The 13,538-nt window shown below is 46.9% G+C and overlaps 1 protein-coding gene across 2 annotated transcripts in view; it reads right to left on the reverse strand.

The window, feature by feature from the left end:
• Positions 1 to 13,538, reverse strand: part of LOC119163447 (uncharacterized) — a 32,791-nt gene that overhangs the window by 12,584 nt on the left and 6,669 nt on the right. For both annotated transcript variants that reach the window (XM_037415442.2, XM_075873081.1), the window contains exons 5-9: positions 12,527 to 12,598; positions 11,059 to 11,179; positions 10,800 to 10,842; positions 7,414 to 7,582; positions 5,186 to 5,574 (exon numbers count right to left, since the gene is read on the reverse strand). In XM_037415442.2, coding sequence (XP_037271339.1) covers positions 5,186 to 5,574; positions 7,414 to 7,582; positions 10,800 to 10,842; positions 11,059 to 11,179; positions 12,527 to 12,598 — 794 coding nt within the window. The remainder of the gene's footprint in view (positions 1 to 5,185; positions 5,575 to 7,413; positions 7,583 to 10,799; positions 10,843 to 11,058; positions 11,180 to 12,526; positions 12,599 to 13,538) is intronic.

Genomic DNA, 13,538 nt, shown 5'->3' on the forward strand with positions numbered 1-13,538 from the left:
AAGGCTGAAGCAGACCGGCTGGTTTCGAAGTTAGAGTTTTGCGGCGCTGACAGGCTGTGCATGTCTTGACGTACTGCCGGACGGTTTTCGTAAGTTTCCGCCAGTAGTATTTGTCTTTGATCCGCGCCAGAGTACGCGCGAAGCCAAGATGCCCTGACGATGGCTCGTCGTGACAAGCACGCAAAATATCATCGCGGAGAGCAGCAGGAACGACGAGGAGGTAAACAGTTTTCGTTGAATGAAAGTTGCGCTTGTAGAGCATGCCTTGGCGTAGACAGAAAGATGACAAATCACGCACGAACTGACGTGGGGGTTGTGGGCGACGTCCCTCAAGGTATTCGATCAGAGTGGCTGTAATTCTAAGTCTTCGCGTTGCTGCTCAGCCACGTTTAATGATGCGAGAAAAGCAAGGCAGCTGAAGTCTTCATTATTGTCTTCTTCAGTGACCTCGACGGGTGCGCGGGAAAGACAGTCAGCGTCAGTGTGTTTCTGACCAGACTTGTAAACCATTGTTATATCGAATTCTTGTAACCGAAGGCTCCATCTTGTGAGACGGCCCGAAGGATCTTTCAGATTCGCTAGCCAGCAGAGAGAGTGGTGGTCACTGACGATTCGGAAGGGGCGTCCGTACAAGTAGGGCCTGAATTTAGTTATGGCCCATACAACCGCCAGACATTCTTTTTCAGTCGTCGAGTAGTTATTCTCCGCAGATGACAACGTGTGGCTAGCGTAGGCGATGACGCGTTCCACGCCATCTTGATATTGCACGAGAATAGCTCCGAGGCCAAGGTTGCTCGCGTCAGTGCGGACTTCTGTGTCTGCTTCAGTGTCGTAGTGACCTAGGATCGGTGGCGTTTGTAGACGCTGTTGAAGATCGCGGAAAGCGCCGGATTGTTTGGGGCCCCAGACAAAGGTGACGTCATCCTTGACGAGTTGTTGTAGAGGGTCGGCGATTTTCGAAAAGTTCGGCACGAAGCGGCGGTAATAAGCACAAAGTCCCAGAAAGCGGCGTACATCATGCTTTGTTTTCGGTATCGGGAACAAAGCAACTGCCATAGCCTTGTCAGGATCGGGGCCAACACCACTGCTGCTGACAATGTGGCCAAGGAATTTCAGTTCCTCATATCCGAAATAACACTTTTCCGGTTTCTGAGAGAGACCAGCAGTGCGAATAACCAGAAAAACTGCCTCAAGCCGCTCAATGTGCTGTTCAAAAGTAGTAGAAAAAACGACTACGTCGTCTAAATACACTAAACAAGAGTACCACTTCAAACCACATAAAACTGTGTCCATCATTCGTTGGAACGTGGCTGGAGCAAAGCACAGGCCAAAAGGGAGAACTTTAAATTCATAGAGACCGTCCGGTGTAATAAACACTGTTTTTTCTCGGTCCCGTTCATCTACTTCAATCTGCCAATATCCGCTACGGAGATCCACGGAAGAGAAGTAACGGGCGTGTCGCAGGCGATCCAAGGAGTCATCAATACGAGGAAGAGGATATACGTCTTTTTTCGTTATCTTGTTCAGTTTGCGGTAGTCGACGCAGAATCGTAATGAACCATTTTTCTTTTTATATACGTCTTTTTTCGTTATCTTGTTCAGTTTGCGGTAGTCGACGCAGAATCGTAATGAACCATCTTTCTTTTTAACCAGAACAACTGGTGACGCCCAAGGACTAGTCGATGGTTGAATTACGTCGTCGTTGAGCATTTGTTTCACTTGATGACGGATAGTATCTTGCTCCTTCTGCGACACGCGGTAAGCATGTTGGCGCACGGGTTGCACGTTGGGCTCAGTGATAATTCTGTGCTTAATTATAGGAGTCTGCCGGACTTTCGAAGTAGTGGCAAAACAGTCACTAAAGGATGAGAGGAGACAAAGGAGCCTTGCCTTCTTAGGTGCTTCCAACTGGCGATTGACGTTGAGGCGACTAGTCACGTCAGTATCGCAGCTGTTCTCAGTCGAGATCGTCGTAATCAAAGGGAAGGCGTCCAAATCATCTAATGCCTCCAAGTAAGCTATGGTTGTGCGTTTCGCAAAATGCCTGTGTTCGCCACCGAAGTTCGTAACTAAAACTGTAGTCTGGCCATTTCGCAGTTGAACGAGACTTCGAGCAATGGCCACTTCCCGATCAAGCAATAACGTCAGGTTACTTTCGGCGATGCCCGTAATTGACTGCTCCCGTGGACACTCAACAAGCACGAAGATACTACTGCGAGGTGGCAACGTGACGCAATCATCGACTACGCGTAAGGCCACGCCACGATGTTCGTTCTCGATGTCGGAATCTGGAGAAACACAGTTAGCAAAACTGACGAACAAGTCACGCAGATTAATTATCGCTCCATACTCTTGCAGAAAATCCATGCCCAAAATGACCGGCCGAGAACAATTGGGCAGTACAAGGAATGATGCTACAAAAGCCGATGCACAAATCTCAAGCCTGGCGGTGCACCTTCCTACAGGGGATACGAGGTGTCCTCCAGCGGTGATTAGTTGAGGGCCGTCCCACGTTGTCAGCACCTTGTGTAGACGGGTGGCCAATGAAGCACTCATCACCGAGTAATCAGCTCCCGTGTCGACAAGCGCAGTCACCGGATAACAGTCGACGGAAGCGGTAATGGCAGCGGACGTTCTGTTGGCGGTTTCACAAACAGGCTTTAACGGCATGTCGTAAGGCAGCGGCGGAGATTATTTGTCGGTTCGCATGACAGCGGCCTCACCTCCGGAGGTCGCCCTTTTCAGTTTCCCCGGCGTGGGCTTGCGCCACTGACACCAGGGGATTCAAAGGCGAGTGGGGCGTGGTGCGTTGATGCGGACGGACGGGGTGATAATGACCGTGACTGTCGTCGCGGGGGGACAGGAGCGTGATGGCTACCTTCCAAGTAATCCGCAATTTCATGCGGGCGCTCACCATAGCGTAGACAACGGGCTTCGGGGTGAAATCCTTGTAGGCCTATTCGTCAGTAGTAACAGTCGCGGTACATGTGTCTAAATTCGCCACAATGGTAGCACAAAGGACGATTGTCGGGTGCACGCCAGACGGTGGACTTCCGCGGGCCAGGACGAAAATCTGCCTGAGAAGGCAGGCGATGGGCTGGACTTGGAAAGCGTCTGGGGGTCCCAGGAGGTTGATGAGCAAAATGTGCCGTCGACGGCGTAGAGGCGCGTAGGGCATCCGCGTAGGAAAGCGTAGTAGGTTCGACTTGCGATGGTGGTAAGGAGTGAACGAACTGCCTGATTTCATTAAGAATGACGTCCGTAAGAGCAGCGCTACTGGGAGGCGGCGCTGCATGAAATTTCCGAAGTTCTTCGCGTACAACTTGCCGTATGAGTTCTGTTAGGACCTCCCTGTTATGACCTCCTGGTACAAGCGAGCACGCAGCGGACATGGCCGTCTGACGCTCATAATGCAAAACCCGTTGCCAAAGCATGCGCTCCATAATTGTGGCCTCACGTATGAACTCGGACACAGTCGTAGGAGGGTTGCGCACAAGGCCCGCGAAAAGTTGCTGCTTCACGCCTCGCATTAGGAGGCGCACTTTCTTGTCTTCTGGCATGTGGGGGTCAGCCCGTCGAAACAATCGCGACATTTCTTCGACAAACATGGCGACGCTCTCATTCGGCATTTGAAATCGCGAAGAAAGTGCCTGCTCCGCTCTTTCTTTCCGTTCGGGGTTACTGAACGCCTCGCGAAGCTGCCGATGGAATTCCTGCCAACTTGTGAATGAAGTTTCGTGGTTCTCATACCACACTCTTGCCGTGTCTAAGAGGGAGATATACACGTTCTTCAACTTACGGCGATTGTCCCAGTCATTGATGGCAGCGACACGGTAGAAATGGTCATGCCACTCTTCGACATCCTCACTGGCATCACCATGGAATGAATTGGATGTGTGAGGCGTGTTGATGACACAGGGTATGCTAGCGAGTGGGTGATGTTCGGTTTGGGTTGCGGATGTGGCAAACATTGTCCTCACGGAACTTGCCAAGGGGCCGTACTGTGGTGGTAGTCCTTGAAGGCGGCGGCTACTTCGATAGATGTCAGCAGACCCTGGTGCACTGGCGGTGGTTGCTTCTGGTTTAGGACCAGCAGGCATAAGACGTTGCAGTACAGTACCCAGCACGTCCACCAGTCTGTCGCGAGAGGAAACAATAGGCAGGAACTCGAAGTGGAGGACTGTTTACTCAGTCACAGCTGCCATTCACTTCTTCGCTCTCGTCTTCTGCCACCAACACAGCGTGGCAATATGATATATACAATCTTTACATTGGCTGAGTTAACTAAAATTCTGAGTGGTTACCTGCCCCTTTAAGAGTCTGTGTGGTTATACCTCCAAACTTTGAATCACAAAGGCGCGTGTAAGCAAACGCTACATTCGTAGAACAGCAGCTGAAATTCTGCACGTTGCATGTTTCCATATTGCACATGCTCGCAAACAAAGCTATTTGTGTGCTGCTCAGTCGCGTAGCCAAGAATTTGTTTCAGAGGGGGAACAGCCTTGGTTGAGATGTGGAGGCTCGATGATTGATTGATATGTGGGGTTTAACGTCCCAAAACTACCATATGATTATGAGAGACGCCGTAGTGGAGGGCTACGGAAATTATGACCACCTGGGGTTCTTTAACGTGCACCCAAATCTGAGTACACGGGCCTACAACATTTCCGCCTCCATCGGAAATGCAGCCGCCGCAGCCGGAATTTGAACCCGCGACCTGCGGGTCAGCAGCCGAGTACCTTAGCCACTAGACCACCGTGGCGGGGCGTGGAGGCTCGACAGGTGGTATTGTTTCCGTCATGCAACTATACAACTTATATAAACCTGCTTCACATACAAACTTACTGATCAAACCGTGCTAGGTTTATTCATTCTAAAAGACGGGGCACACAAACCCGGACAGAAGAAGAAAGTAGAGTAACCTCAAACGCCGAATGGTAGCCTGTGTTTGTGGTGTCTTGACTTCTTTTTTGGGTCTATTATTGACGTTCTGTATTTTTGAATGAAGACTTACTAACTAGCTCAGCTCTCGTAACTCTAGGTTTGTTAGTTCGCATTCTTCCTGTGCCCCCTCCGTTCTCGTTTCTTAACGTTTTCAACTTGGTGCCATGTCTTTCAAGTGCTACGTGCACAAACCAGCCCAACTGCACAACTAGACCAACCATGCTGAATATCATTCACTCACATTGAGTGCCTTGCCCTTGCGAATCTGCTCCAGCAGCGCTCCTCGAACGTCCTGGCCAGCTACGCCGGCTCCTGCCCCTCCTATCCCATTGGCCGCTGGAATCGGGGGTGGGGGAGGAGGAACTCCGGCCCCCATGCTGGGGGGAGGAGGTGGCGGAGGTGGGGGTGGGGCCGCCTGAGGGGAGGCTGTGGAGCGCATCCTGCCATTGCTCAGTGGGGTTGGTGGGGCGCGTGTCTGTCCAGTTCGTGCTGGAGGTGGGGGTGGGACAGATCTCGGCACTGCCCCGTTGGGTGGCGGTGGAGCATGAGCATGAGGTGTTGGGGGAGGCCGACTAGGAGGCCCACTTGTGTGCTCTCTCGAAGGCACTGCGGGAGGTGCAGCCGGAGTAGCTGTACGGAAGAAGACCACTTCAGAAAACTTTCATTTTAGGTCAGTTATCAACACCCCAAAATTGCTTAAAAGCATCGGGGTGAACACGCAACTGTAGTGAACACATTACTCAGTCGGTAACTGTATTGGTGAATACATTACCAAATGCAGAATGAAACGTATAATGCACAAGAAGGCATAAAAGCAATGACTGGGGTCAAATTTCTGAATATGAAGAAATTGGAATTACTGCCGGTATCTTTTCATAAATAGTGACCGCTTCAATATGAATTTCCACTTAGGAAATGTCAACGGCATTATTATTAAAAGCTTAGCATTTTGCTGATGCCCATAGGGCTGTGCCCTTCATTTAGGAGCGTTCAGAAAAGATGAAGTTTTTGTGCATACTGTGAAATCCCAAGCAACTGCCCCTATCTGAGCGAGTACCTATTCCTCTATATGAGAAATTTGATAATGGCTGTGCATGTGCCCGACCTGCCTTCCTCTTGCACCATTTTTAAAATTTTTTTGCTACCTGTTCACCGATACAGAATCCTGGAGCACGGGTTCCCAGGAATCCATGCTCAGTCTTCAGATATGTGGACAATTTCTTAGTAGCGTTATACTGTGGTGCCTTAGGTTTGCATTCTGAGTCGCTACAAATTTTTGGTACATCTGAAGAACATCTTTATCTCTTGTTATACCGATTCCATATAAGGATTCCCACCGGTACCATAAAAACTGCAACTACATAAATATTAAATTAAGCATTTCATTAGAAACACAGGTGTACATTCTTTTTGGAGGCCCTTCAGCTGCCATTTTAAATTTTAGCTGGCAATTGAGCAAAGCTCCCCCTCCTCCAATACTTGTACAATTATCTGTTACTGTAGGCAGGGGTGAAAGTGGGAGGGGGAGTGCACTCGCTCAGGCTTTTTACAATATCTGAACTTGGGGTTGTTGAAGAAAAACAGAACTGTGACAAAACAAGCATTACTTTGTATCGTTTGATGCCACAGAATAATGCAAAATATTCCCAGGTCTGCATGCCAAGTATGAATGATCTTATCTCCGTTGTACAGACAAAGTTTGAACAGTCCTCGACACTTACACGTGTAAAACAGACCTACCTTCAATCAATTCTTACCCAAACACATCTGTGCAAGAGGAAAAACAAAAAGATAGTTCATATCAGTTTCAGTTTTGGTGGTTAGGTTGAAATTACAACACTATTACAACATACCGGTGCCATAGCTTCATAGAATTAAACTTTGCTATAATAGATTTTGACAGCACCTGCTTGCGCTCACACAATTTACAGGCAAAAACGAATATTTGTGCTCCAATGTAGGCAGAAACTTAGCAATGCAAATTTCATTGAATATATATGGCAAAAAAAAAAAGGACATTCAATTTTACCATTTTCAGATGTCAAGTTCTTGAAGAAAATTCAAAAATTAGCCTGATGGTCATTTTCTCTATAGATACAGACCCTGCAATGGTAACATTAATATGAAAGAGTTCCCAAAGGATGATCTAACTCCCTGTACTGCTTTGCATCACACCACTACTACAACTACACTCAAACCTCATTAGTCTAATAAACTTGCATTTCACACAAAAATAAGTAAGTTATATCTGGAAATTCATTATAACCACCAATGTTTCGTTATATCAGTGTTCGTTATGTAGAAGCATGAGTATACTATAGTAGCTCTTCTGTCAGACTTCATAAGATGCTTCATGAGGAAGAAAAGAAAAAAAAAAAGCTTTCTTTGATGAAATTATGCGCTCTGTTGAACCTATGAGAACAGCGGAATGAAGTCCGGCTTTGCTGAGGCTGACAGCTGGTTTCTTACCTGCATGTCCGGTCTTGGCGGCCGTTCCCTTGATCATGTCGGCTCCACCATTCTTGGCAATGAAATCGTAGATGAACTGCCGCGTGCCGGGCTCCTTGAGGTCTTTTTCTGTGACCATCGCCATCTCAAAAAGAGTGTTGAGCTCCTTGCTGTCAACATAGTTCTCCAACTGTCAATAAAATACATAAAATAAAAGGGGATAAATAGAGGAATCACACTGTAATTAATGTGTACACAGGTGTTCAATGAACCTTTGTTACGCTTGAACAAAACGTTTCTCTATATAATATTCTTTGTTTGAACCATAACTGCTTGTACACAGTACAGTCGACTCCCGGTAATTCGAAGTCGCTTAATTGGAAGTTTTGGTTAATTAGAAATGAGCAAGTGGTCCCATCAGTTTTGCATGCAATCGTATAGAAAAAAATGCTCGATAATTCAAAGTTAAAAACCCATAATATTGGTTAATTAGAAGTTTTTTCAATCGACAGTCTCGTCGCGACCGTAATTTTACAGTAAAATGGGGAACTTTTCATATGCCAAAACATCTGCCGGACCGCGCTGGTGTCTTCGCCATCACTACTGTCCGCAGCGCCACAGATCTTGAAGCGGCAATCTTTTTAACGCTGGCGAATCGCATCGGCGGCATCGACAGACTCTTTAGTTGACTTTTGTCGAGACTCGAGTGTGTCACCGCGTCACCCGCGCGCTGGGTTGATTCCACACGTGTTTCCGCGCTTCTGATTTTGAGTGTTGTGGTGGTGACGTACGTTTGATAATGGCAACTCGTGGCCCTTACCGAACGCTAGACCTAGCGACGAAAGTCGAAGTCTTGAAGGAAGTTGACCAGGGAGGCACCGCCAAACAAGACAGTGCAAGAAAGTACGGCATTAAGCCTAACACGCTGTCGACTTTCATAAAGAATAAGCGCTCAATATTGGATGCGTTTGAAAGTGAAAAATTCAAGACATCCCGAAAGCGGATGCGCACCGGCGCCTAGCCCGAGTTGGAGGAAGCACTGCTGATTTGGGTCAGAGAGGCACGAAACAACAAACTTCCTCTTAGTGGTGAAGTCGTCACGGCAAAAGCATCATCGCTTGCTGAAATGTTGGGCATCAACGACTTCGCTGCTTCGGATGGGTGGCTTACGCGTTTTAAACATCGCCACGACTTGATTTTTAAAAGCGTGTGTGGGGAGAAGGCGTCAGTCGATAAAGAAACGTGCCTGACATGGAAAGCGGGCAAGCTTCGCGAGTACCTCGAAGAATACCAGCCGGCAGACATTTTTAATGCAGACGAGACTGCGCTTTTTTATCGGCTGCTACCGGACAAGACCCTGACATTTAAAGACGACGACTGTTCTGGAGGCAAAAGAAGCAAAGAGAGAGTGTCAGTGCTAGTCGCGGCGAACATGACTGGCACAGAACGGTGTCGCCTGCTTGTGACCGGGAAGGCTGCCAAGCCTGGGTGCTTTAAAGGCGTGAAGACGCTTCCTGTGGATTATGCCTCGAACAGAAAGGCATGGATGACATCCGATATATTTAAAGACTGGATCACCAAACTCGACCGAAAGTTCGCCCAATCAAGCCGTAAGGTGTTGTTCCTTGTGGACCAATGTAGTGCCCACATGAACGTACCTGCCTTGAGTGCCATCTGTCTTGTGTACCTGCCTGCAAACACGACGTCCGTGTTGCAGCCAATAGACCAGGGCATAATAAAAAATGTGAAGGTATTATATAGGCAGCATCTCGTAGAGCGCATGCTTTTGTGCATGGACAACTCGTCGCAATACGAGGTGAGTTTGCTTAGTGCCATCAACATGCTAGCGCGAGCTTGGACCCGCGTGAAAGAAGAAACCATCGCCAATTGTTTCCGGGCCTGTGGTTTCATGGAAAACTCGGGGGATGCTTCTCCTTGTGCGCCAGTGGAAGTGCAAACAAATGAGCTCGACGACGGTAGCTTTCGCGCCGCTCTCGGTGACGTCCGTTTTGACGAGTATGCCGCTGTGGACAGCAACGTCGAAACATGCGGTCCACTAACGGACAGCGAAATCGTGCAGATGGTTCGGCCCCATGACTGCATTCCTGAAAATGACGATGATGACGACGACATTGGAAATGAGCCACCACCGAGGGCCGCCGATGTAGCTGCGGGTCTTGCTCTTGCGCAGCGGTTTTTTGTTGGAGAACACAACACCGAAGAAGCACTTCGACACGTGCATTCCTTACAAAACTTGCTAGCCGCAGCCAGATTCGGCAAGCAGAAGAAGATGACAGACTATTTTTCCTCAAAACTGTCGCGCTTTTAAACTAATAAAAGTGCCGTTTTTAGTGCTTTTTGCTTAATTTGAAGTTCGTTTAATTCGAAGTTTTTTGCGGTTCCCGTGAACTTCGTATTAACGGGAGTCGACTGTATATTCAGATGCTTCTCACAAAAAGCAGCATGCAAGCGAGCCACACTGAGGTAGAGTTCAAAAAATATTCTTTATAGTATTATCTCCCCATAAAGCAAATGAAAATTTGGCTCTAAAGAGTCCCATTGTAAAATATGGTGTTTCCAGGGTGGTAGTGTTAATGCATACGTTAATCATCAACCCTGAACCCAACCACACAAGTGTGGTAGAATGGCTATTGAACACATCTACCATGGAAGATATTCACCACCTGCCAGGGTCATTGAAAGTGGTACGGGATTACACCAGAAACCAAAAGTTTCAAGAGTAGAATCTCTTGCAATAGAATAGTATGAGGAATTTCATTCCATTTTCATAACAGTTTTGTTTACTCAGAAAGCTGTGCAAAATACAAAACCCAAATGCGAAAAAAAAAAGCTGGGTTCCGGAAGGAAATTTTTGAATGCGGAACTAACGGTGCCAAGCCTGAAACCGGCCATGTAGGGATGGGTTTTCCGGCTCCACTAGTGGCAATGGAAAACTGTGCACAAATGCACTTTACCATATGATGGCAGTTCTTTCCTACATGCCCAATCTCGATTCACTAGAGCATGTGTAAGGAAGGATGTTCCTGCTCTGCCTATGCCATCGGCTATTTATTAGGCCAACTGCGGTCTTCTTCATTTTTAGTGGATCGGTGGCGAGTAGGGAGATTCACCCATTGTGGTGCATAACAGTTTTGATGGACCGTGACGACAGGAAACACTGACAAGCCTAGCTCCTAAGTTAACCAAACTAGAAGCAGCTGGCTACCATTTACTCACTGAATGGTATTCTTAAGGATATGACGATAGTCATAGAGTGAGAACAGAACGACGACAAAGGGACAAGAAGGAGTCGTTATTCTGTTCTCGCGCTATAACTATCATCATGTCATACCAACTAGCCCAAACTGCCACACTTCTAAGGTATTCTTAACATTTAAACAACTTACGTCAAATCCCTTGTCGGGATCCCAGCCAACGTGCTGAATGTGCCTGCGACGAGAAAATAAGCAGAATGAAAGTTCAATGAGATGCGAGACAATGTCGCCTCTCCAGTCATTCATCTGGCACCGAGCCAACAGATTCAAATGCTATGGCACTCAAACAATACGAGTCGCTTTCCTCATTCAAATGAGCAAGCATTGCGACACATTGGGGCGCAGATGCGGCGACCCGTTGCACAAGGCGAGGAGCAGCAAACGCACTCACTTGAAGTCGGTTGGGTTGCTGATGTCAGCCTTTGTGTACTTCCTCTCCTTCTGCTTCTTACCCTTCTTGTTGCTGGACTTTGACGATTTCTTATTGTGCTGGCTTGATACACCATTTGTACCTGGAAAGAGCACCGAGCAATCGCTATGTTTACTTGTTTATCCTGGCACCAGAAGTGATGCAGAGAAGTGGCAAGTAAAAGGCAACAATGCAATGCAAGGCAAGGAAATAACAAGTACAGGGACTTATGGAGGCCTATTCTAACAATGAAATCAGATGTTTGTATCTGCAACACTTTCCTCAACCTGCATAGAGTAGAGTAAATTTGTAAATTTTTTAGAGTATCTTTACATAAACATGCAGTTGTATGCGATGGGGCCTATGTAAAAATAAACATGTCACTTCCCTTCTTTGGTGTTCAAAAGGTACAGCTCTGCATCAGGTTTCGTATAATAAAGAGTATGTCACATTTCACATATTTCCCAAAATAAATGTACAACACTTGAGTTTACATTAACCAAGGTTACTCGTACCTACTGTATATCTTTCTGTCACACGTATTGCGTGATGTTCTCGTTACAAGTACAGGCAGCAAGACCTACAAGACCTGTAGCATTTAAGAAATTGTGTGCCACAAATGAAATAGAGCATTAAGCGTTTCATTCATTTGTGTGTCTGGGTTTGTTATGCATGCCTTTACAAAAAATGCGTCAAAAGTGCTTGCAACTTCAGCGACAGTTTTCCGCACCACATGCATTGACACACTTTTGCCAGCTTTTCAATTGGGGCCGTGACAGTAGCGTTTTGATGGTGCCAGAATCATGGAGGCTCATGTACTACGCGGTGTCAGTGCAGGTAAAAGAAGCCCAGACAGTGTTGCTAAATCCCACCAAGCAGGAGAAACCTTGCATGCATTTTTTCTTCACCGGCATCAAGTTTTGTTTGCTTGGTTCCGTGGAGCCACCAAATTCGCCGCCTGCAATGGACGGCAGCAGCTTTTGCCAACACGCTTGCCAACGCTGTTAACATAGCCTAAATAGAACCGAATTTGCCCGTCCCGAGAACAGCAGAAAGCATGAAATTATTGAGGATTGACTTTAGGCTTTTCTAATCCAAAATAAACTTCATTTTTAAGGCTTGAACATTTTTTTGGACTATTTCGGGGTACCAGCATAAACTTAATTTTCAAGACTTGACGATTTTTTAGGACTATTTCGCGGTCCCTGCTAGATTCAGAAAATCGGTAGGCGACTGTATGCGTTTGAGAACATGGCCACAGCAGTGAAGGCCAAACCAGAAACAATGCATGCAACATATGTCATTATATGCACTTGAATCATATCAGTTTGATTGTGATCAAACACTTCTGGCGACGGAGACTATGAGGGGCTTGTGCATATGAACACTATTCTGGTAAGAAGAACATGGCATGAGAGTCATGGTGTTAACTGAAAGCGAGCACACTTACTGGGACATGTAGGAATCTGACGATCATGCACTGGAAAGGACTGATCGTTCTTGGCCGCCCTTTGTAACCTCTCTGTGTGGGAAAAGAGAAGGAGAAGCATAATAAAGTGCCAACGCAATCTTTCAAGCCGTCACTGGAAGTAATAACAACAGCCTACTATTCTGAAAACTAACATTCCCACGTTTAAAGGCCAACTGCAACAAAATTTTACTTCGGCGGTAACGGCCATAAATACGTAGTATATATACGATAAGTTTCGATAACGACTGTGAAAAATCTTTCAGTTGCGTATTTAATATATTATTTGTGCTCTAATTGCCAGCAAGCAGATGACGCGGAGCTCTTGCTGTGTGCGCAGGCAAATCGGACAGAGCTAGATATGACGATTACTACAGAACGTCGCCGCGTCGCTCCTTGTGAGCAATCCTCCCTGCCACTGAATCGCTGTTTCCTGCGTTGAAACCAATATTAATGCAGCGCGTTTGCCTGTGCGTTTGTGCTGCCTTGGCACTGCCTAAAGACAGCGTATTCGAAACGTGTTCCTGCTGCATTGAAGTCGATGGCAAGACAAGTTTAAGTGAAGCTGCGTTTCTGAATACGGGTGTCAGACACTGCAAACCCACCAGTGGGAAGCCCGGACCAGCATTCGATAAAAGGCATGTTCATGCAGCTTGCTTGAGTTAACATAGAAAAAAAACACACACACTAAGGGGCGCATACGCAATGTGCGTGCTCGAGGAGCGCGAGGCAGGCAATTTTTCCGTCATTCACGTCACTTTCGGTAAGCCGTAATGGCGTCGTTTTTTCTAGTTTTGGTTTCAAGAACACCGTTGTTTGTAAGCTATTTTTCTAAGGTAAGTGCTCGCATTTCGAAGGCGACATTTTGCAGACAGCACTACCTTTAGCTAGACAACCTATATATTAACGTTTTGAGGAATGCCAAATTTCGTTGCAGTTGACCTTTAAATGCACACATCACACCCGCTGTAGGGCGGTTGATAAAGCATTGGAC

Source organism: Rhipicephalus microplus, chromosome 9 (genome assembly GCF_043290135.1).
Source record: "Rhipicephalus microplus isolate Deutch F79 chromosome 9, USDA_Rmic, whole genome shotgun sequence".
In the NCBI taxonomy this organism is placed as follows: Eukaryota; Metazoa; Arthropoda; class Arachnida; order Ixodida; family Ixodidae; genus Rhipicephalus; species Rhipicephalus microplus.